General features: G+C 40.3%; 1 protein-coding gene across 1 annotated transcript; it reads right to left on the reverse strand.

Annotated features, from left to right (window-relative positions):
• Positions 1 to 8,337: 8,337 nt before the first annotated feature.
• LOC129202068 (cytochrome b5) lies at positions 8,338 to 22,519 on the reverse strand. The gene is made up of 5 exons (XM_054814097.1): positions 22,246 to 22,519; positions 14,463 to 14,591; positions 12,794 to 12,823; positions 10,285 to 10,319; positions 8,338 to 9,430 (listed from the first exon to the last, which is right to left on the reverse strand). Exons 1-5 carry the CDS (start codon positions 22,387 to 22,389, stop codon positions 9,352 to 9,354), a joined length of 417 nt encoding a protein of 138 aa, XP_054670072.1. The 5' UTR covers positions 22,390 to 22,519; the 3' UTR covers positions 8,338 to 9,351.
• Between the last annotated feature and the right edge of the window lie 233 nt (positions 22,520 to 22,752).

Raw genomic sequence — 22,752 nt, forward strand, 5'->3', positions numbered from 1 at the left:
TAAGGGGTCTTTTCCATTTTCTTTCATCTTTGGACATTTTAGTAAATGGTGATTTTTACAGAAGAAAAGACAACACTACTCTCATTCAAGATGTCAGCTTCATTATGTCTCTCCAGTTAAGCCCGCAGCCTGACATAACTATATTCCTCAGCACCGTAGAAAACCTTTTTGACGGTTAATCGACTTAACAAGATTCCTGCAAGGATCCCAGGATAAGCTGTTCCCTTAACGCAACTTTATGATGCCTGGCTTCTAAGGCCGCTGAATTTCTTTTCGTTAACGTGCACTTGCGTGACACAGCTGATCCTGGCATACCTTCAAAAGAAACTCCTCAACAACCTCTCACCAACCCCCCGAGAAATGTTTGCTCTGAGAGCTTAGCAGTCTTCAGAGGTGCCTGTGAAAGGAGTCCTGCAAATAAAGCCATACTAACAGAAAAGAAAGAATTATGGAAACACAATAGGCAGCCCTAAAACATCACCTTTATGACCCAACTCTTCTACAGCCAGACATTTGTTTAAAAACCCTGAGTTGCAGCTAATTAAATCCTTGGCCACAGAGGGAGTCTGCAAGTGCCTTCAGCCAGCAAGCCAGCACTGGCAAGCTGTGAGAAAACACACACAAATACAAAACCTCCTCTTCTGTGGTGGGTGTGCAGCATTTCTTCCTCCTCTGAACCGTAAAAAAAAAAAAAAAAAAAATCCACTAAGAACGAAGGAATCGTCCAAAAACTCCCCTGGGCACAGACCAAACCCCTCCATGACTCCAAGCCCTGTTATTTCAGCAAGGTCAGTGGGAATTAGCCTGAACTTATGGTCAAGCAGCATTTAGCCCAACATGGGGTTTTTTAAAAGGCACCGAGTTTTCTTCTCCCTCTGCCTAACTTTCAATTAAAAGCATAATAAAACTGGGGGATTGGGACTGAGTGGGATATTTATAGTGATCCCCCAGCTGCCCCTGCCTGTGATAAGTTCTGTATCACCCACGCTGGGGAGGGAAAAGCTTTGAAGGAAGAAAACACAGCAGCGGCACTTAGAAAAGCTAGGTAAGCCCATATGGTACATATTTCTGTAATTTTATCTTGACAAGGAAAAAAAATTAATAGATCACCTCAACCTCTTAGAAAACTTTTTGTTCCTCACTGGTTGTGTTGTCTGGCAACAGAGCAGCGCTGTGTTTGGGCTGAGACCTTTGTCTCAGCTGTATTTTGGCACAGCTACAAAATCCAGACACTGGTTTTGCCCCACAAAAGGCAGCATTAAGGACTCAAGAGAGAAGGTGAAGAGAGCTACTCATTCTTAGGTAAAAATTTGAAAAGAAGTATTCAAAAAGAAAAGGATTTTTCAGTGCTCAGTTCTTATGGATGAGCGGATGAGCCTGAGAATTGATTGGTTTGGGGTTTTTTTATGAGAGCTTTCCCTTTTTCAGTTGTTAACATATATCTACATATAAGCAGCTAGATAAACAATTATGAAGATATCTAGGACCTTTCAGCAGCACAGAACAATATTCCAACCAAGTTTTGGCATTAAGCAACCTTAAGATTTACCTTAGCTCAGTAAATCTGTTTACTTTGTACTCACGTTTCTAATAAATACTGTGCCTCTGAGAAGCACAGCTACCTCAGCACTAGGTTGCAAGAGGCTTGGAGTACAGATGGAACAAGGAGGTGAAGTTGGCCTTGCTTTACCAACAACCAGGCCTCTGGTGAATGCAGCCTCACTGGTACAAAGCATCTTTAAACCAAGGCAACAGTGCCCATTTTAGCTGGATCAGCATGGTCAATGCAACGTAGCATTGCCAAAATGCTCTGGAGTAAGGATACCCTCTGACATCTGAGGATGCTTTGGCAGCCAGAGTGCGGTGGTATAGTGGAGCACAGGAGCTGCAACATGTGAGGGGCAGGGCAGGGAGGCTGTCACCACCCAAAGATAACTCGAGAAATCCTTTGCTTTTGACAATTGGGACCAGTGAAGTGTTGCAGGACATTCAGCAGGTGGCATAAGAAAGCAACTCTTATTGAGACGGAGTTTTCAGGCCCATGTACTCTGCCTTTGATGCCCACTGCCTGGAGCAAACCATACTTTCATTTTACCAATCAAAACTTGTTGAACTTGCACTTACCTTCTTTATTCTTTTCTACTGTCAACAATGTAAAGAGCCCTGATAAGTCCCATACACTGTTTCTACTTTACTATGATATTTCTAATTTCTGAACTGCTTGGTGATGTGGTAACTCACGGTATCATTAGAAACTGGAGGGACTTTTGCATGCCAACTTCAGTATTTGGAGTACTACAGTTAAAAAAAACCCACAATGTAATATGTTGGTGAACCTCTCATTTGTCTTTTGGAGAGGAAATCAAATCAAGTTCTGACCTTGTGAAGTCATTGAACATACCCTATGAAATGTTTATTACCAGGGTACAGATATGAAATGCCTGCACTCTGGCTTGGGCATGCTAAATTGTAATAATAAGACTCAAACTATTTAATGAAATGGAGTATCTCCTTCACCAATGTCTTAGCCACTTAAACAAAAGCCACTAAAACTTATTTTGATACTATTTTCTATTTATATTGTTTCTAATGCAACACATTGATAAAGATAAAGCTTATTCTGTTATACTTGTAGGAGACAAAATTTGTCTTATGCTGGGCAGCTGCTTGAACTAATTTGTTGTCTACACATGGCTGATTTATGCAACAAGATGCTAAAAAATATGTATGCCTAAGCAAACATGTTTCTGGAAGAAGGCTATCCTTATCCCACAGCATTTTGGCAGCACTTTGTTGCATAGACTGAGTTGATCCCTCTAAAATGGACACTGTTGCCTCAGTTTAAAGTTTATTGAAAGTTTTAAATAAAAAAGAAAGGATTTTTATGATATAGCAATCTAATTTCTGTGGAAATCCTCTTTTCTTCATGACATTCCTGGTCACTGATCTCCAAAGGTAACATCACAACCAGGATATGATCAATAAATCTCAGAACCCATAACACTTATATGATGCTTTAAAAACCTGGAAGTCCTTTTTTATTGTGTTTTAAAAAACAAGTATTAAGGTAAATTTAGCCACCTTCTAGTAGCATCGTATGAGTGAATTCAAAATGAGATTATTAAGGAAAGGTTTACCCTAAAGACAGAATGACTAGAGTGCCATATGCCAGAAGAAATAGCATGCTGAGCAACATACGTACTCCCCTTGCTTACTTTTAAATAACACTCCATAGCACAACACACAACCGCATTTCATCACAATGTTCACATCCAGTGTCTCATTTTGTGCTCAGTTTCAAGACAAAGTCTGTAGTCTTAATTCATTCCATACTTCAGATTTTTAATTGTTCTGGTAGTTTACATAGTAAACAAAAAATCTAACACTGACATGTATAAATTTGTATTTATAAGGGAATTTAGACTCATCCACTTGCCTGCAAGCCCCATTACTGATATCCTTTTCAGCAGCGTTACTGGAACTACTAAGTACTCCAAACAAGATCAGAGTCTATTTGTACTAGGTATTTTACACACGAGACTGAAGTCCCTGCACCAATGGGTTTAAAATATGTGGATTTTTAAAGTACAAAAGGAATGTAGTTTGGTGATTTGTTATTAAGGTTCCCACGTGGAAGTGTGTGACAAGTCTGGAGCTGTGTTCTCGTACTTCATGCAAACCAGAAGCCAGGCCCAGCAGAAACCAGTAAGGTCATGCCTGCGGGAATGATGCAGATGCATCCAAGCTTGCTCTAAACTAGGCCAGAGTTCGCCCAGGCTGCAAAACTTTGTCCAAGAACCAGGGTAAATATCCAAGCAGTTCATCTGTTCCAGTAGAAAAAACAATGCTGGATTCATAGTGGTGAGAAGAGAGCGGGACTCTCTGTAGCCTAGCAGTTAGGGCACAGAGCTCAGAAGGAAAATCCCCCATGATAGTCCTTGTTTCACAGGCTATTTCTGTGTTCCCCGGTGACTGTTCCTGCTCTTCCTCACCTGCTGACACTTATTTGCAGACACCAACTTACTGTACGAAAAAGCATGATTTGTTGTGAAGAGTCTGATGATGTGTCTCATATGTGATCCCAGACACCATCCTGGATCAAGACTCTCATGGGACCCTGAAGCAGGAAGGTCTTGTTTGCACAGACTCACCCATTTACTAGATGTCAAGCTTCTCAAGCACGTGATGACATATCCTTCAGCAAAGGCACAATAAATTATCTTGCATGCAACTAAGAGCAGCCCACCACCAGGCGCTGCCTGGGAGTAGCTAGCTAGCTTTAAATCTACACATCCTAGCTTGTATTCTAGTAACTTGTTCGCCCATATCCTCAGGTCTGAAGATCTCCTCACCGTGACAGCAAAGGATATAATAACCTGTATTACTGAAATGTCTTTGTTACTCCAACAGAGTGAAAAAGTAGTTCTACAGAATCACCTAAAAGTAGAACAAGGTTTTCTCATTCTAATCCCAGAAGCTGTGACTGCTCAAATACCAGCCTCCCTTTATTATTCATAAATTGCTTGTCCTCCTCAGACTGATGCAGACAATGTTACCCACTGCAACACTGCTCTGAAAATGGATCCGAATAAATAGAACTTGGGAGTCCATTCAGTTTACAAACGAAAGGGTATATTTGCTTGTTTCCAGTTACCAGCCCACCACCCTGCGGGCTTCTGAGCAGGCTAAGCTCTTCTTTCATGTCCACCCTCCACACCTATGTAGACGACAGACCCATCATGTTCTTATGGATATCCCTGCAAGCCATGTTAAGACCGGATGAGTGATACTAAAAGCATCAACTGTCTTCAGAAATCTGTGACAACTGAATGTGACAGGAGAATGATCTTTCCTTATTTTCAGGAAGTCATTCAGGAAAGCACTCCTCTTGCTTGGCTTACCTTTTTCTCTCTAACCAGCGTCCTCCTAGACCTTGAAGCATTTTCCAGAACACATTCTATTTAAAGCAACATTTTCCCACAGCTGACAGGTAAAACCCTTGTAATTTCAAACAATACAAGGACGCATTTATCCAGGACCTAAGTAGGTGGAACTCCAGAGATAGTGAGGAGTGCTCTCGCCCTGCAACAGGCTCAGTTGATCAGCTTTATCCATAGACCAGGGTCTATCAAAAAAGGCAAAATTTCTGTGGTAAAAGTTCTGTGGAACTGGGTACAGTTCCTGGACTCTGAGAGTATGCATGAGTTCTGTGGTGTTCTGTGCGGAGATACCAAAAAAACCTTCCCTAAGGTTTTCCTGTGCGTAACTCTTCTTGCCTGGCAGCACTGCTTTCTTCTCAGTGAACAGACCTGACGGCTCTTGGCAGTATGCGGTCTGCCTGAGTGCAGTAAAATGTGAGACATAGGCACAGAAATTATACTACACAGGGTAAAAGTCAAAATCTATTCCTTGCACGTGAAACCCTGCAGCGCAATCGAGTCCATTCTGAGCTTTGTTTCAGCAGCTATCAATATAGAGCAGCAGTCGCATTGTTATGTCCCCAGTTTTAGAAAGCTGGCAAAGAAAACGTCAAGGATTGTTTTATGCACACTCTTACATGTAAGAAGATTAGGAACAAGTCTAACTAGTTTTCAGAAAGAACAGAAAATCCAGCATTAATCATCTACTGAGATCCAGTGTTCCAACATCCCTCATTAATTCATGTGCTTGTCGGCCCACCTACTTATAAACTCAAATATTTCATCACATAACGAATTAATCATAAGAAGGAATGTAACGTAGTACAAAAAGAAAGTAAAATTCAAATATATGATCCATTAGTTACTGGCTTCACCTCAGATCTGGTCAGGCATTAGACCTAAGGAACATGAGTTTCCTCCCACTCCTTGTTCCTTCTATGCCATTTCTGAAATCCTTTCCTATACTCGTCAGAAAATGCTGTAATGCTATTAATGTTCTATATATTTTGTATGACACTTTAATACAGCTCATTCATTCTGAGTCTCAGCTAATAATATTCATCGCCAGTCTTACACAAAATACAGTAAGCTTTGCTCAAAATGACCAAGAATTCATAAGCATACATTTACCCGCAGTAGTCAAACCTTGAGAAAATACAAACAATAGCACCTTCCCATTTTTTATCTCTGAAGACAATTTGTGATCAGCTACAATTTGCCTAGCTTTTACCCCCTTGCCAGCTTCTCTATAGCATTCTGCAAGATCCTGACTGCAGCACAGCATTCAGAAATAGAGAAAGGCATTGGACCAGTGTGCCGAAGCAAGGGAGCCAGAAAAAAGGGACAGCATACTATTTTTCCTCATCCTAGCAGAGGGAGCAAGTGAACAAGTTGTGCTGGCTTTACTCCATAGACACCAAGAGGAAGCCAAGGCCGTCTCCATTTAAGGGAGCTCTTTGCCACTATGCATTCTTGTAAAACACAGAGAATAGGCAAATGAAGGCCAAAATAATTTAAGGCAGTATAAACATTGTGACATCGTACAAGTAGACAACATAAGACAACATCTGATTTAGTGTCAACCACCAAAACCAGCCTCTCCAAACAAAAGTTAGTATTAAAGTTAATTGCCAGACAATTAGAGCAAGTACCTTCAGACCAGATCTGAGAACAAAAGATTTTGTTCAGAGAAGAAAGCAGACTATTCTTTTCTTTTTGCTGTCACACTGTAAAAACATCGATTACCCTTAATTCACCTGACTAGTTTTTCAATAGCATAGTCATTCATTCCTCACCACACCCATATATTTTTTCTCTTCTTCTCATTCACAATCAAAAGCTAACATCACATAAAGTCCTGTATGACGCCCTATGGAAAGCAGCTCTAACCTTATGGTACTAAAAAGGAAAATTGTAAGCCTGATCAATTCCTTAGTTTATGGTTTTATCAGTTTACATTTAAAAACATGGCACTGAGGAACAACTTAAAACAGCACTGGTGGAAGGGAATGTGATCAGACAGGGAACAAGCTATACACATCTACGTTAGTGTTCAAGGCCAAGTTGGATGGGGCTTTGGGCAACCTGGTCTAGTGGAGGGTGTCGCTGCCCATGGCAGGGGGGTTGGAACTAGAAGATCTTTGAGATCCCTTCCAACCCAAACCATTCTATGACACATTAGCATTTTAACTTGTATCAGTTTTTGAAGCATCAGCCTACTCATCTCCACTCACTGCAGTTTTGGTTCACATTGTGGAAATTCCCTGCACATGCCAAATCAACTGCTTTTAGACAGGACTGAGCTGGCACAAGTACTCCAGAGGGTTGCATAAATAAATATCTAGTTCATAGGACCCAAACAGAGCCATACCATACTAAAACTCCTGAAACATACACAGCATGAGAAGGAAAAAAGGCCTTGCATAGTGAATGTTTTGCCTTATGGATCTGCTTTGAATGAACTACCATGTCAGCTTATGCAGACACAATCATCCCTGTCTGAAATTCTTGCAAGAAGAGATATGAAAGGTTAAAGCTTTTTCTGAAGTTGCCAGGTTGGTGTTGTGGGGTTTTTTTGCCTCACCTAGACATGTGAGCTTAAGTGTTAATCAAAAACACTAATGGAAAGTTCAGTACTTGAAACTTGATTTATGAGTCTAAATACCAACTCAGAGTTAATATATCCTTTTTAAAGGTTATCAGTAAAACAAGTCAAGAAAGCCTGAATTTTTAAACTCAGCTTCACCACATTCAGAGGAAAAGCTAGGGCAAAACCAGGACAAAATAAGTTAGTGCTAGACACAATCCCAAACACTGTCATTTATAATGCAGGATAAAATTTCCAAGGTAAAGAAGTTGATGGAATCTACTGCAAGTACACACGTATCTGTAAACCAAGTTGCACAGAACACATGAATACAAATGTAGGATATAAACACTTTCACAGTTGAAGCTATATGAGAGATCTCATTTGCTGTAACAATAATTCCTTATTGTGGGATTCCTTTTGTGGGAATTTTTTTTTATTTTTATAAAGCCTATATTTACCTTGTACTGTCTTTCAATTTGATTTGACTTGACACAGGACCTACACTGCATGTACCTTCCCTACTGCTGCCAAGAGGCAGTCCTTGGAATACTGTTTCAAGTCCTGATGAACATCAGGGACGCAAAGCTTGCAGGGCCAAACCACTGCTAAGTCACTAGTTGGTGTTGAGAGCACAGATAAACATTTTCATCATCATGACAACTGCTCCATAACACTTTCCCACTTTTCACATGTAACTTCCCTGCAGAAGGAACATACTTAACTTTCAGCATGCATCAAGCAAATATATCTCAGTGTCCCAATATGGGAGAGCCTCCCTTCCAAGGCCTTCAAAAAAGTTCAAAATGAATGTATTTGAGCCAGCAAGAGTACACAATTAAACTTTTATTCATGATCATTTACATATGACTAAAGATGTTTATCACAAAATGCAAACTTTGTTATCTTGTATTTAGCAGTGAAAATAGTCATCTCTTTGTAGTAAAGCACCAAGGAGCACATCACAGAACAGTCAGAAACAGATTCCATGGATCAGTTTTTCCCCCTCACAATGCACATGACAAAGTTGAAGATTTTATAAAAGTCTAGAAGTTCCAGAACAAATTCTAGAGTCACCTGAGTGCTTGACAGGAACAGTATTATTTAGTAGCAGTTAGTTTTTTCTGCCTTTTTTGCATAGAAGAACTACTTTCCACAAAACTGAGACAGGCATAATTGGGCCAAACATTGAATTTCTTATTTCACCTGAATTTTTCAATGGAAGCCAAACAGAACAGTGTGCTAGTAGGAGTATCTACAATAACTGTAAGAGCAAACACCAAAAAGAAAGTGAAAAAAAATCAGCTCATTATAGACTGATTGGTAGGGCCCAACAGCTTATAGGCATCTATACCTACTACTCCACTCAGCTTTTTCCATAACATTTCATTAGCATTTCATTCAAACATACTACATGAAGACAACATGATTTTTTAAGTTGTGTACATGGACAAATACATGTACACAGTTTTGGTAGTCATTTAAAGCTGTAAAATTTATATGTAAATAGAGTCCTATGGACTCCATTACAGATTAAAAAGAAATAACCAGAATCAGTGTTACATACAAAACAATATTTTAACACAGAAACCAATACAGTTATCAAATAATTCATTAGAGAATAAAATTGTTATACAAAAAGAGAAATGCTGCCTTTTTATCACTTCAGAACAGCAAATAAGAAGGCAACATTAAGAAAAGTGCACAGCAGAAAAGAATTGTTCAGTTTTCTGAAAAAGTTGAATTCTTCAGACATCAGGCTTTTGTCCAGAAACACATTGGGTTAGGATTGCTTATATTCTCTCCCAGATCAGTCTCTTCTTGCATAAGTTCTCAGTAAGGCGCTTACTCTGACATGTAGGAACGATACAACAGGGCCACAATAATTGCTGCTATTGCCGGGATCACCCAGTTGGACCATGAACTAGAATGAAGTTTTTGAAACGGCAGTTTAGGAAGTGACAACTAGCAAGTTTAAAGAGAAAAGTCATTGCTTAAAGAAATCCTTCCTCCCAACTCCAACAAATACTTCAAAGTTAGGGCAACAGACCATCTGGTCTGGCCAGTAATACTCTAGCCAAGTAAAAAAAGCTCGTACTGTTAAGGCTTTGTACTAGAGCTTACAAGAAATTTGTTTACTACAGAAGAGTACAACTCCAGACATGTTTAGAGTCACGCCATGCTGCCCAGAATATCATTAATTCAAAAGCCATTTAAGTAGTAGCAGCATCACATGACTCTTTCAAGCACCCAAGCTCTCCACTCAGAGGGGCATGGAAAAGTCCTCTGAGGTTTCAGCAACAGGCAATTGTCAGTGGGATATAACTTCATAAAGTTTGATTTAGTGGCGTTCCAAAGTGCAATTTCCCCCTCCCAAGTCTAACAGATTTTCCTTCTTACAGGCACAATCCTTCTATTTCCCTTAGATGCAACAGCTGTAGCAAATTTTAAAAGTGATGAATCCATGTCAGTAAAAAAGTCATCAATAGCATCAAGTGTCTTCTATTCACCTAGGAGTCTCCAGAAACAAAGGCTTGTGCAACATAAACCATTTGGTAGATACCAATACATATCAATGTAAGAAAAAATCTAGCTAGTAAGCTAACATGCTGGTAAAGCAGTACATAGATGCCAACTTGCACTTTACATAGAACAGAAATCTTCATGCACCATCCTCTGACATCTAAGCTTCCAGCAGCTAGAATCTACTCAGCTTTCTAAGTTTCAGAAACATAATCATGAGGAACTTCAAGTTAGACATCAGGGGTCATACTATACCTGGAATTAGACTGAACGGTGGTAATAAGAGTTTCCTGGAAAGCAAAGCATAAGAAGATATTTACATCAGACAGACACCCCTCTACATCTTAACCAGCCCCTTGATTTCTCAAAACTCATTAAGCAGGACTAATTTAAAAACAACTCAGTGCATTGCATTTGGAAAGCATTTTCTTAGAATTCCTATAACATACTGTTGTATTAGAAGCTAGCTAACACCAGTTTCTGTGGTCAACACTGCATCAAAAGTTATTAAAAAAATAATCACAAGGATTTTTACTGCAAGTTTTCCCATGAAGCCAACTTCAACCTGAGGTTACATTTGAAAAGTTTTAGTTGCCTAAAAGAAAGATCCCTTACTTGCCTAAAATCTAGTTGAAAAGATTGAATATATAAATATTTCTTATATAGACCCTACATGAAGAAAGCTACTAATTTACATCCACAAAGTTTAAACTCAGTTTTTTAGTATGGCACTCCAGATTGCATAAGAATCAGTCAAATTATAATAATTGTTTCTGATATTAATTTGGACTTCTTATTCAGTTTCCATAGAAAAAGAAGCACTACAAGATAAAATCCCAGTTAGGTATACATGCACAATTTATATGAAGACTTATGATTTGAATACTAATTGCACATGGCCCTACGTGCATTTAAAAGATCCAAGCATTAAAACTGCACTTAAATTTAGTGGTACAAGATCCATCACTGAAAAATGAATTGCCTCAGTATCAGAATATTTGCAGTTCCTGACATGCTCTCATAGGTTCAAAGAGGCTACTTTTTCAAGTTCCCAAATCATCAGTGGTTTACATGTGACAAATACCATGTTTAAAAGAGCAAGACTCAGGTGATTACATCTATATTGGTTTTGTGAACACCTCCATGAAAAATTAATCCCAAAGCCAGACAGCATGGCACAGCTTGTTGCCCACACCATCCAGGCTTACACCACCTGCAATAGACCTGCCACATCCAGTGCTGCGGAATTGATCCACACACACCAAGACAGTAAGAAGAATATGGCCCAGCTCATCAAAACCTGTTTTTAAACTGTATGACACTGGATATGTGCACTGAGGGTACTTTAAATGCAGTGCAAGGGTGAGAAGGACACTTGAAAGCACAAGGCCTTCTGACAGCTCCTATAGAGCCAGGGCACAGGGGCTAACCTGTCACATCACACACCCAGAGTGCGATGCAAAGTGAAACTGCCTTATCAGCTCGGCCCACATGTCCTGCTGGAGGAAAGTGCTCCAGCTTCCTTCTGGAATGATGGCACACACACATGTACCATAGATAACTATGAACAGCACTAAAACAAGGGAATAAGCCAAACAGGAGTGTAGTAAAGAGTCATTTGGATACATCTCTGCTCCCAGCTGAGCGCCAAACTAATATTCTAAGTAAGTACTTCATGTTAGTAAGTTTCTGTGAGCTTAATGAGGGGATTGTTGTATACTACAACTTGCACTGGGCAGTCTGTTTCTCAGTTGCATTTATGGTTGCTGCTCTTACAGCTTGTGTAAATTGCCCTGAATTTCAAAAGAAATCTGAATAGCAGCTGTTATTCTTTGTGGGAAGAAGCTCTGAGTTCCAGTCACTACTTCATTTCTTATTTTTATTAGTATACTAGTTCCAGTCCTTGATTAATAATAAAATTAATAATTGCTACAGCAAACATTTTAGTGTCTATATATTTTTATTACTTCCTTTAACTTATTCATGTTATTGGAAGATGTGATTGTTTCTTAAAAGCAATATCTCAAACAGCAAGCATAGGACCCTATTCCTACTACACTTCATTTAAAAATAATCTTCAACTATTTCCTAAGTGCACTGCTCTACTGTTAAGCCAGCTCAGAGCAAACATCCTCTACACACAAAGCAGCAGCAACTGTACACATTAATCCCTGATGCACCTGCTCCTTTAAGGGACATCTGAATTTTATGAGTTTGATAGTTGAGGGCCAACACAACTTTATTCTATTAAAGACTAAAAAAAATTAGAAAATAGGTGTAATACTGCAATGATAGGACACTCAGCAAGATCTACTGAAAGAGTCAGGAAACAAACAGTATTTTTACCTTGAAAAAGGTTCACAACTGCAAATTAACTGATCTATAATACAGCAATCAAATGCCTCTACATTCTCTATCTGCTAGTGTTACCAATATATTAAGCATCACAATTTCCCCCCCACTCCCCCAAACATTTACTAATTTAATCCATTCTGTCTATAAACTGACTACTAGAAAGCCATTGATTCTAGACTCACCTTTTTGCTATAGTGTAATGTCATCACACTTAGTAACATCTTGGTTCAAAACCACACAAAATAAAGAAAAGAACAGCTAACAGGAAGAATAAGTTGAACCCAGATCAACAGGTTTAAGAGACCTGAAACACTACACTTAAGCCAAATTATTATTGCCTTTGGCAGTACACCATTACCAGCCCTAATACCTAGAAGAAACAATGTGGCATTTCAAGAAACATACTTACTGTTGGTTTCTGAAGCTTGCTTCTATCATCCTGCAAGAAAACAAGCAAAAAACCCCAACATTTAGACAAAAGGCCAAAGCATTCAAATAACATTTATCACTAAATTCACTTTGCAATTTTAGTCTGTTAATGTGTACCTAGGAAACAGACTTGCAAAAGAGCAGATGTCAGTGTATGATTTTGAGCTATCATAAACAAGATCACTTCCGTAATATTCCCAGTACACAATACAGAAGTGAAACCCAAGTCTCCAACATATGTTATTATATTTTGTGCCCATGCTCTTGCATTTCCTTTGTCTCTAAACAGTACACATAACCTTAGCTTATACACTGATTACATATTATTAGTTTACTTCTACCTAGTCAACTTGTATTTTCAGGCAGTCATCTAACTGGTTTTGGTCCAATGTTCAGTACAAAGGTCCCAAATGCTATGGATCTTTCATCAACTCATCAAGCCTTAATTGAAAGAGTCACATTCATTACAAAAAAGCCCAACAGTATATAATCTTGACCACACTGTACTCGTACATTAAACTATCAAGCGGGTTGTTTCATATCAAATGAAAACAGGCACTTATCAAACAAGGAAAAGCTGGACTGGTAGCCAGGTTAAGAACAACTTTACTGGCATTAGCTGCCATCTGAAATAGATGACAAGCCTGAAAGGTTACAAGTGTACATCACAGCTGAATTATTTTGTATTAGGAGAAGCTAGACTATTAATATGTATCAAGAGACAGCTAGAAGATCAGGAATCTTACTGTTAAATATGCTACTCAAGACAGTGATATCTACCTCGAATGCAAGACAAAACATACACAAAACAGATATAAGAGGAAAAGAGAAGAGGCAGGGATGGGCAGTAAAGCAGATGGGCACACTAGCGAGTCTCTAACAAGTGGTTTTCAACTATTAAGATGCAGGACAACTTAAATAAGGCATATCTGAAGGAAGGCAAGACAGCAGCTCTGTAGCTAGAAATAAATCCTCCAAAGCCTGAGGCAGCAGCAAGGTGCTTGTTAAAAGTACAGAAATGGCAAGGACAGATTAGAAAAGAGGAAGTCACAGATGATCAAGTGGGAACTGATCATAAACAACCCTGACAACTACAAGTAGGGAACACTGATACAGCACAAAATGGGGGGACGCAGAGAAGGGGAAGACAGAGCAAACTAGAAGATGCTTAGAGTAGCCATTTTCTAAACCTACATATGAAGAGCCAGGATTGTACTTTTAGGTCCAGATGGAAGCCTAGTGTATATATTTACAATGATGAAAGAATGAAAGCAGCTGTTAGTAATCACTCTACATATAGACATAAAAAAGGTCTAGAGATTCTGACATAGCACCTTCAGGGCTATAAAGTCGCATAATAAAGCTCACATGGTACAATAGAAGTGGCATGATTCCATATTCAGTTTATTCGATGTAAAATATTTCAAAGCAGCAAAATTTTAGATGTGACCACCTTTATGCTACACTAATCAAATCCCTTCACATTCAGGGAACCTATCTCCAGCCCTCATCCATCCACAAACAGCTGGAGGGCTGGCATCCAACCAAACTAGTAGCTCTACTTCATTTTGAAGTAAATTACCAGATAAGTAACTAGATACAAAAACACTTTTAGTAAACAGCAAGTACTGGTACTCTCACATACTCACCGGATGAAGTTCCCCAACAATAAAGGTTTCTGACAGTGTCCTTGCATCTGTGGAATGGCCAACATCTTCGAAGTTCTCGGTAGCATCTCCCCCAGCTTGCTCCCTGAGGACCTCTTCACCACCTGGGTGCTGCAATTTTTAACAAGTTTGAATTTGTACTGAAAATCATTCCACATTGTAGAAATTCTTTATTTCTACATTTCTAAAAATAAAAAATTGTCATTGCAAAATCAGCTGCTTGACTTCTTAGAGCAAACATAAACCTCTCTAAATAACTAGAGAACTTTATGTATTCTCTGAAGCCAAATCCAAGGAAGCTAAATCTCTACTCCATCAGCAACAGATCAGTAAGAGGAGTTACCCTTACCAACCAGCATTTTAAGGGAATCGGTCAGTCTTAACAGCCCAAACTATTACCTAAAGTTATATACCATGTTCTCAATTCTGCAGGATATGTGTATTTTTATCCAAACAAGGCTTTATACAGCAAAAGGATAAAAGCCAAAACATGTAAGTTGCAGCAAAAACATTGCAGGTAGATAGAAAAAGAGTCATTCACAAGAACAATCAAGTACTGAAACAAGTTGGCAAGGGAGCACACGATCTCCAACCTTTGTGGTTGCCTAGACAAGACGCTAAGGAACCTGACCTTCAAGTTAATCCTAGTTTGAGCTGGTGGTTGGGCCAGAGAACCTTCAGGGCTCCTTTCCAAAATAATTTATTGTATGATTATCTAGTAAGCCACCTACTTTGCTATTGTCTTGTATGAGCTTTCAGTTGTGCTTAAGCAGTTCCAATTTGGTTTTAGCAGACTACAGAATCCCAGAACCATATTGCTGATAAAACCCTCAAGATGGTAGAAAAGTCATCTCACAGTGTCTCCTAATACCTCAATCCATCACCATGCCCTTAACCTAAATCCCTGTTCTCCATTGACTTTTATTCTTCCCCAGGATGCACTTTTGGGATTGCATGCAGTTCCGCATTTCCATCCATCAAATAATTCTGTATGTGCTGCAAGATACATCACAACTTCTAGTTCAGTGAATTTTCTCAGCTTCAAGTGGCTCATTTATATAACAGGTAAGTAACATGCAATAAAAATTCACCACTCAACTTTTCAGTAGGAAACTACTACATAAATACCAGGAATGATTGGGTAAGCAAGCTGAAAACACTTTATTACTACTGCCTTGGATTAAGGCAACCATGAAATAAGTTCTAATACTTTACCAGTGACAGAGGAAAGAAGGCTTTGGGGCCTCAATTCTGTTTTTAATGCTCCTGACTACAGGATCTAAGATTATGAAAATAGGCTAAAGTTCTACTATTTAAGGTCATCTTACCTGGAGTATTGCTGAACAGAAGGGCTATGCTTAGGCAGCAGATGAAAGAAATGGCATTAACAATTCCACTACTCTAGGCAATTCAGGTTAGCATTTACTTCAAATCCACCACATTAACCTCCTATCAATCCTTCTCTTCCAACAAAAACAAGACTTGTTCATATAGCTCAGGAAGACACTGTGACTACCAGGTTTCAGCAGTACCAGAACTCCAAAACTTGAACCTTTGCATTAAAGGCAGGCATTTATTTTAATAGATTAAGAAAGTTGGTTTTAAAAAAACCCAAAACCAATCTGACACTTTTTAAAGAGCCAAGATACCACAGCTAAAAGGGTAAGGGATCCATAGCATGACTAAGCAAAAGCAAGATTAAGCAACTGATGTAGAGATTAGGCAGAGCAGTTGAGCCAAAAAAGGTTAAGAGAGTGCATGCAGAGTAAAGATTATGCAAGTAGACGTGCAAACTAAAATCCTGCCCTTGAATGCATTCTGATAAGTATTCAGGGAGAGGACTGAACAAAAGTTGAGGGATCATGTTCAGTACCTTGAAATGTATAATACATTTAAGGAGCTGGACTCGGGTCTAACAGGGTTACCCAGATATTGCCACAACTAAGTCTTCAAAGAATTCCTTCAGCAACATGGGGGTTGATTTTTTTTTTTTTCAATACCATGCTCAAGAATTGCATTCCCCAAAATAGAAAAATATATGTGGCATCTTCAGCAGAAGAGGCAGAACTCCTTGAAAACATGCTTACCAAACAAGACATCAACAAGTAGCAAAAAGCACCAAAGTTAAACTACCTATGAAACACTAGTAGCTTGAATAGCATGCTGTATCATTATGCATTGCAATGAATCTAAACACTACTGTACAAATAAATAAAACACTAGTTACTCCAGCAAGTTGTCAAGATCACATGGTTTACACTAGTTCCCCCCAAAAAATCCACCAGCCAAACCACTGGTAACTACCAGTATAACTACATCTACATAAAAACTATTTCAGAGTACTTTAAGAAACTACCTGCAGGTTGCTGACTACAGAATGTTCATGTACTAAATTGTTCCCAAATCTCCCCCTTGTGCCACTACAAAGCAATTAGGTCACTATATGGGCAGCTTCACTGAGGCACTCCAGCTTTTCTCTGTAGAATTAGTTTTTGGTCTAATTACTAATTGATCCCTCTGTCTACAAAACCACAATATTCATATAAACACAGTGACTGCAACCACCCCTCTCAGTGGCTATCACACATCAAGTGAAGTGGACAAACTCACCCTGACCTCTGCCACCACTGGTTCCCAACTTAAGCCACCTAGCAGATGATGTTACTATTAACCTCCTAGATATGCATAAAAGCACTTTGAAACTAAATACTTTTCTTTTAGATGACACCTCTTCCTAAAGATGCAAACCCTCTGCAAACAGCTAGCATGTAATACAAGCAATTAATGAAAAGACTTCACCTCCCCTAACGAAAGGGAGCAACTGTAGTGTCTCAAAGGGCAAGAAGTAACTTTTGATAGAAAAGCTGAGCATTTTCCATAGCTCAACGAATCTCTCAAAAGTTTTTACAGGGCCTTTGTTGACATTTCTGCATAGGTAACAAAGCTTGGTACCAAAATTTCTACTTTGATGAAGAGCCTCTGGATAGACCCTGGAACTGGTAAAGCCCACAAGACTATATAGATAATGACTCCCAAACTGAAATCCTGCTGATACAACTAAAGTGGTTTTGCAAGTAAAATCCTGGTTCAAGGGAAGTGAAAAAGCTTTTGCTGATAAATCAAGCTAGTCTAGCTCATTCCTAGGACATTGCCAATATAACAACACAGATATCTATCTTACACATGTAACACAAGTCTGTACAAAGCCAGCACAGACCAATTCCTAATTGCAGTACATTAGAAAGTTTTAGGTAAAGCAAATAAGCAGTTAAATTCACTGCTCTCATCTGGGTCAGAAGTCTGCAATTACTTCATCCTGAACGTCTATCACCTCTTCTCCCCCCTCACTACAATCATGCAACTTTCTCAGTATCATAGTTCAAGACTCTATTAAAGTATAACTACGCTAATTCACAATTCCTGCCCCCTCCCCCTTCCCATACCGGCAGAATCACATCTAAGGTCCAATTTAACCTTTGGCAGATTAACAAAGCTCTCCACTAGTGGCAGTCTCATAAATTCAAGTTTTGCTTTCTACACTACAGGGAACGACAAGCAGAACGGAGCAACAACAGAGCCGGAAACAACCAGAGAACCTTAGCTTTATTGTGCAAGACAAACACTTGTGTGTTTTAAGGGCACTTTCATGTACTCTGAAGAGTCCTCTACATTATTTCCTTAATTTAAGTTACAGAACAGAAATTCTGTGCTCATGTAAAATTTTAAGAGCCTACAAGAGTAGATCTCTTCATGAGAGTGCATTTCTGAAAACCCTCATTAGGGTTTCAGATGAACTGCAAAAGAAATGCCCAGTAGCTGGGTGCCCATTTTCCCACTTACAAAACGATTACAGCTTGCAGCATCTTGCATAAAAGAGTGCTAAGCAGTGCTATGTTCCAAAGCGTTTTCAAATCTTCCTGCAAGCTTCAGAGCTTAAGCAAGTGATAACACTGGTTTTAATCCATAGTCTGCATGGTTCTGCAATAAAAAACCACATAGTGCACTGACAGACTTCAAAATGCGCTGGTATCGGCACCTTTTGATGTAAGCCATTTATTACTTTAAACATGGAAGGTATTATGCTACTCCTCCAAAATATCATCATACTGGATGAATGTAACTTACCACCACACAGTGGAGAGAACATTTTTCATTCTGACAGGGTAAAAAAAAAATTGTTTTTCTGCCCAAAACACATTCTGTGGGAGCTGTCCATTCTGTTTAGAAACAGGGCTATGAAGGCACAACTTCACACCTTCTGAAAACCCCATTTTCATTGGGCATTAATCTTTTCACTAAATTATGAGATCACCAACAACTGGAGTAACCTAAACAAAGTCTGTATTAGATGAATATTAAATACATACCATTTGTCTCAGAGAAGTTCCTATTCTCATTAGCTTCTCTGCCTAGCTTAAGGAATCCAACCAAGTTCACACAAAAGCCATAGGGAGGACTCTCACCACAATGGGAAGTAGATCAAGACCCTGATCCTTTCATTCTTATAGGCACAGCTACTCTAGTTTAGCTTATTAGAATCATGTCAAAGCCTGACTAGTGGGATTGCTTTACTGAACTATGGAGAAATACTATCAAGCATTACCAACACACTTAATCCGCTAATTGACATTTAATATTACTCACTTACATAATTATTTGTAATACAGAAATTGCCATAAGAACATGCTGTGAGTACAATGCTGAAATACACATGCATTTCTAGTAGCTATCTTCCCTGAAATGATGTAGGACCTGAAACTATGAAAAGGTTTCCCAAATTTTCTGTAATACAGGTCTGACAGCCTTTGAATAAAAAAGTAATATACACGTTTCTGGTCTCAAGAATAGTCTTTCATGCCAAGAGCTTTCAGATACTGTACTCTAAAAGCTGAGGTCTCTGGATTTCTTCTCCTAGAGAATATATTTTCATAATCAAAGAAAATTCAAAGATACATATTCAAGTTATAAAGTTTTCCCAAGATCTGCCATTTAAAATATTATAAAAAAGCAGTTGCTGGTATATTCATCTTCAGTAATCCCTAGGATAAGGTGTTTAAGTACACAATCCTTTCCTCCTTGAGCAGTTCATCTGTATTTCCAATGATCTTTTTCAAGCCTTGTCCTTAGAAAACCAAGCTAATATGGTCACACTATGCAATGCCTCTACTCCTTTTCAGCCTCACCACCCCCACTCCCCTTATAATCTAATTTCAGTCAAGTGTTCAGAAGCTGATGGTTCCCAAAAACCAAACATCTACAAGTTTTATGAAGAGACAACAGCTGGACAGAGGAAATATAGTCTTTAAGTACTGTAGTGAAAAGCAGCAGTATACTTTCACTTACTAGGCATGAGAGCATCCAGGGTGTCTTTAACATTGAACCACTGTGAAGTTTTCAACTTACTAAGAAAATATTTCCATAAGTTAATGGAGAGGCTGGAAAGATTGCTTGCTGAATTAAGAAATGGGACTGGAGAAGTCAGCCTCTGTTCCCAGTTCTTCACTCCCTAGTAAACTGATACTTTTATTCCTTTACTACTTGGGAAGAGCAGGAGTGAGAAGATGTGCATCCTCTTTAGTACTATTGGACTTGTTTTAGTAGCATACATTTAATTCTTGAAATATCTTAAGCTTTTCTACTCCTGCAAGGAACTGCAAGAAGTAAAACTGAGTTTGACCAATAATGCTATTGAAACAGTTAACAATCTCCACATCACTGAGAAGTGTTTACTGGAACATACCAGCAAGAGACTAGCTCCAACTTCTCATCTGTCACATGCAAATACCTCAGGGTGTCTGACAGTGTCAAAAGAATTAGCACATCATTTAATAAATTAACCAGGTATCAAAAGCATTCAAAAAAGGTGTCACATTAAATATTTTAACCCAAGGGTTCCATCCCCCCAAAAAAATATCACTAACACAATGAACATGACCATATCCAAGTGCTTTCCTTAGGAGTGTAATTTCATTTAGATACTTTGTTGAAAACAATTATCCAATCTCATTCCCTTATTATCTCAGAATGAGCCAGAAATTTCAGCTCCAAGACCAGCCATATCACATTGAGAGCTGCTTAGTGTGAGGCTAAATTTTGACCCACATGTACCAGAGTGAATCAGGCATCCCACAATTGTCCAAAAAACAACTATTTAACTGCTTAAACTGAATTCTTTTAATATGCTGCTGAATTAACAATGTTGTCCTGAAGGCTGAAATGAAGACTTTCTTGGAGATTTACACGAGGTAGTGCCTCTTCATATTTAATAATTTCATCACATGTACCGAAGGATGAGGCTGTCAGCTTGTTTGTGCAACTGCTTATACCCAAGAGATCATTAGATACTGGATTTTTGTCAAGTGTGGGGGTTTTTTGTGTTGTGTTAGGTGGGGTTGTTTGTGGTTTTTTTGTTGGGATGGGGTTTTCCCCCCACTGCCTATCTGGAAGCACTTATACAACTATGTATCAGCCAAAACTGATCCAGTTTCCAAGAACAGCTACTTCCATTTCTCAGGATACATGAAAGGCTGCATTCTCTTCCAGGGCTTCTATAATTAAATTGGCCTTGCCTGCATAACCAAACAAACATTTCCATAACTAAAGGATGAACCAGACCAGAGATAGAGCTAGATGAGAAAACAAAAAAAAATATCAAGAAGGAGTCAGTAGATCAGTTTTACAGCCTGCTTTGCCGAAAAGCCAAACAATTTGTGCTGGCACACTGCTTAAGAACTAAGTACTACTTGTGTCAACACTACCTTTGATAAATGGCTTGTCAACTTCTTAATTCAGAATGCTCAACTTATACTTTAAATTTTAAGTACTTACAACCACAGAAATCAAGATAAGGCTATAGGACTACAATGTCACTACTAATTGGAACTGTATTCCCAAAGAAATTAATGTAAATCTGTAATAACACGTCTCAATTGGATGCTAGATCTCTGCAGATAATGGGGATGAGGGAGGAAACTCAAACTATCACTGATAAATCCTAGCTACGTCTAACACTGAAAAAAAAAATTGCTCAGGAGTTGCATTTCTCTACCTCCACAGAAAAACGTTTTAGTTCAACAGCTAGAATGCTTTTGTTTATTAACTATGAGTATTAATGATTACATCAATTGTTCACCATCACCAAGTGATCAAGAACATCAATCGTTAACTGGGAAGTAACAAAAAAAAAAAAAAAAACCCAACGACAAAATCCACAACGGAGCTCAGCGTGACCGCTGTGCTCTGCTGGAGCTTTCGCGGCACCGCGTTGCCTGCCCCGCCGAGCGCAGCAGGACAGCAGTAACAGCACAGAGTCTTTGGGCAACTTCGGCTTCTACGCCGGCAGAAAGTCTAAAGGCAGCTGAAGGGAGAAAGCAGTTACTAGCAGAGGATTACACGCGAGTGCGGGCCGGCATGATGGGCACACTCGGGTTTCTCCAGCCCGGAGCCCGCCCCGCCGGCCCCGCTGCCCTCCGGCCCCGCGGGCGCCACAGCCAAGGCCCGGCCCCGCCGTACGGCTGTTTCCCGAGAGCACTATCGCGGCAGGCCGAGGGCGGCACCCCGCCGCGCCGCACCCGTGGCGGCCGCCTCCCGCCCGCGGTCCGGGAGAGGCCGACGAGAGCCCGCAAGGGGCAGCCCGCGCCCCAGCACGGGGAGCCAGCCGGCAAGCCCGCACCGCCCCGCGGCCTCGGAGGGCGCTGGCGCCCACAGGTCCCGGGAGCGCGGTGCCGGGTTCCCCACCTCTCCTCCGCCCTTCCCGAGCACTCACCTCATCCAGAAACTTGGTGACATCGTAGATGCGGTGGTGCAGGATGATCCAGGTGCTCTGGCTGTTGTTGTGCTTCTGCACCTCCTCCAGCCGGTAGTACCGGCCCCGCCACGACTCGCCCCCGGCCTCGCTGGAGCGCACCATGTCCCCGGGCGCAGCACGACGCTGCCACAGCACCAGCAGCCCCCCACAAGGTAAAGCCACGCGCACGCGGTGACCAGAGCCCGGCCGCAAGCTTATCACCGCCTGGCTCCGCCCTCCCCCTCTCTACCGACTTCTGATTGGTGGAGCGAAGTGCCCTTCAAATAAGTCGCCAGGCCGCGGGGTAGGGACTCGCGGGGTGGATCAGCGGCCTTGTGCCCCGCCCTCTCCCCCCCTACACCGCGGACCTCAGCGGCGCCCGGCACGTGACCTGCTGGCGGTCACGTGCCACGCCGGGTGCTGCTGCGACGTGCGGGTCAGGGGCGAACGGGGCTCGCGCCGCGCACGCTGGCGTCTTGCAGGCCC

This window comes from Grus americana, chromosome 2 (genome assembly GCF_028858705.1).
Source record: "Grus americana isolate bGruAme1 chromosome 2, bGruAme1.mat, whole genome shotgun sequence".
Classification (NCBI taxonomy): domain Eukaryota; kingdom Metazoa; phylum Chordata; class Aves; order Gruiformes; family Gruidae; genus Grus; species Grus americana.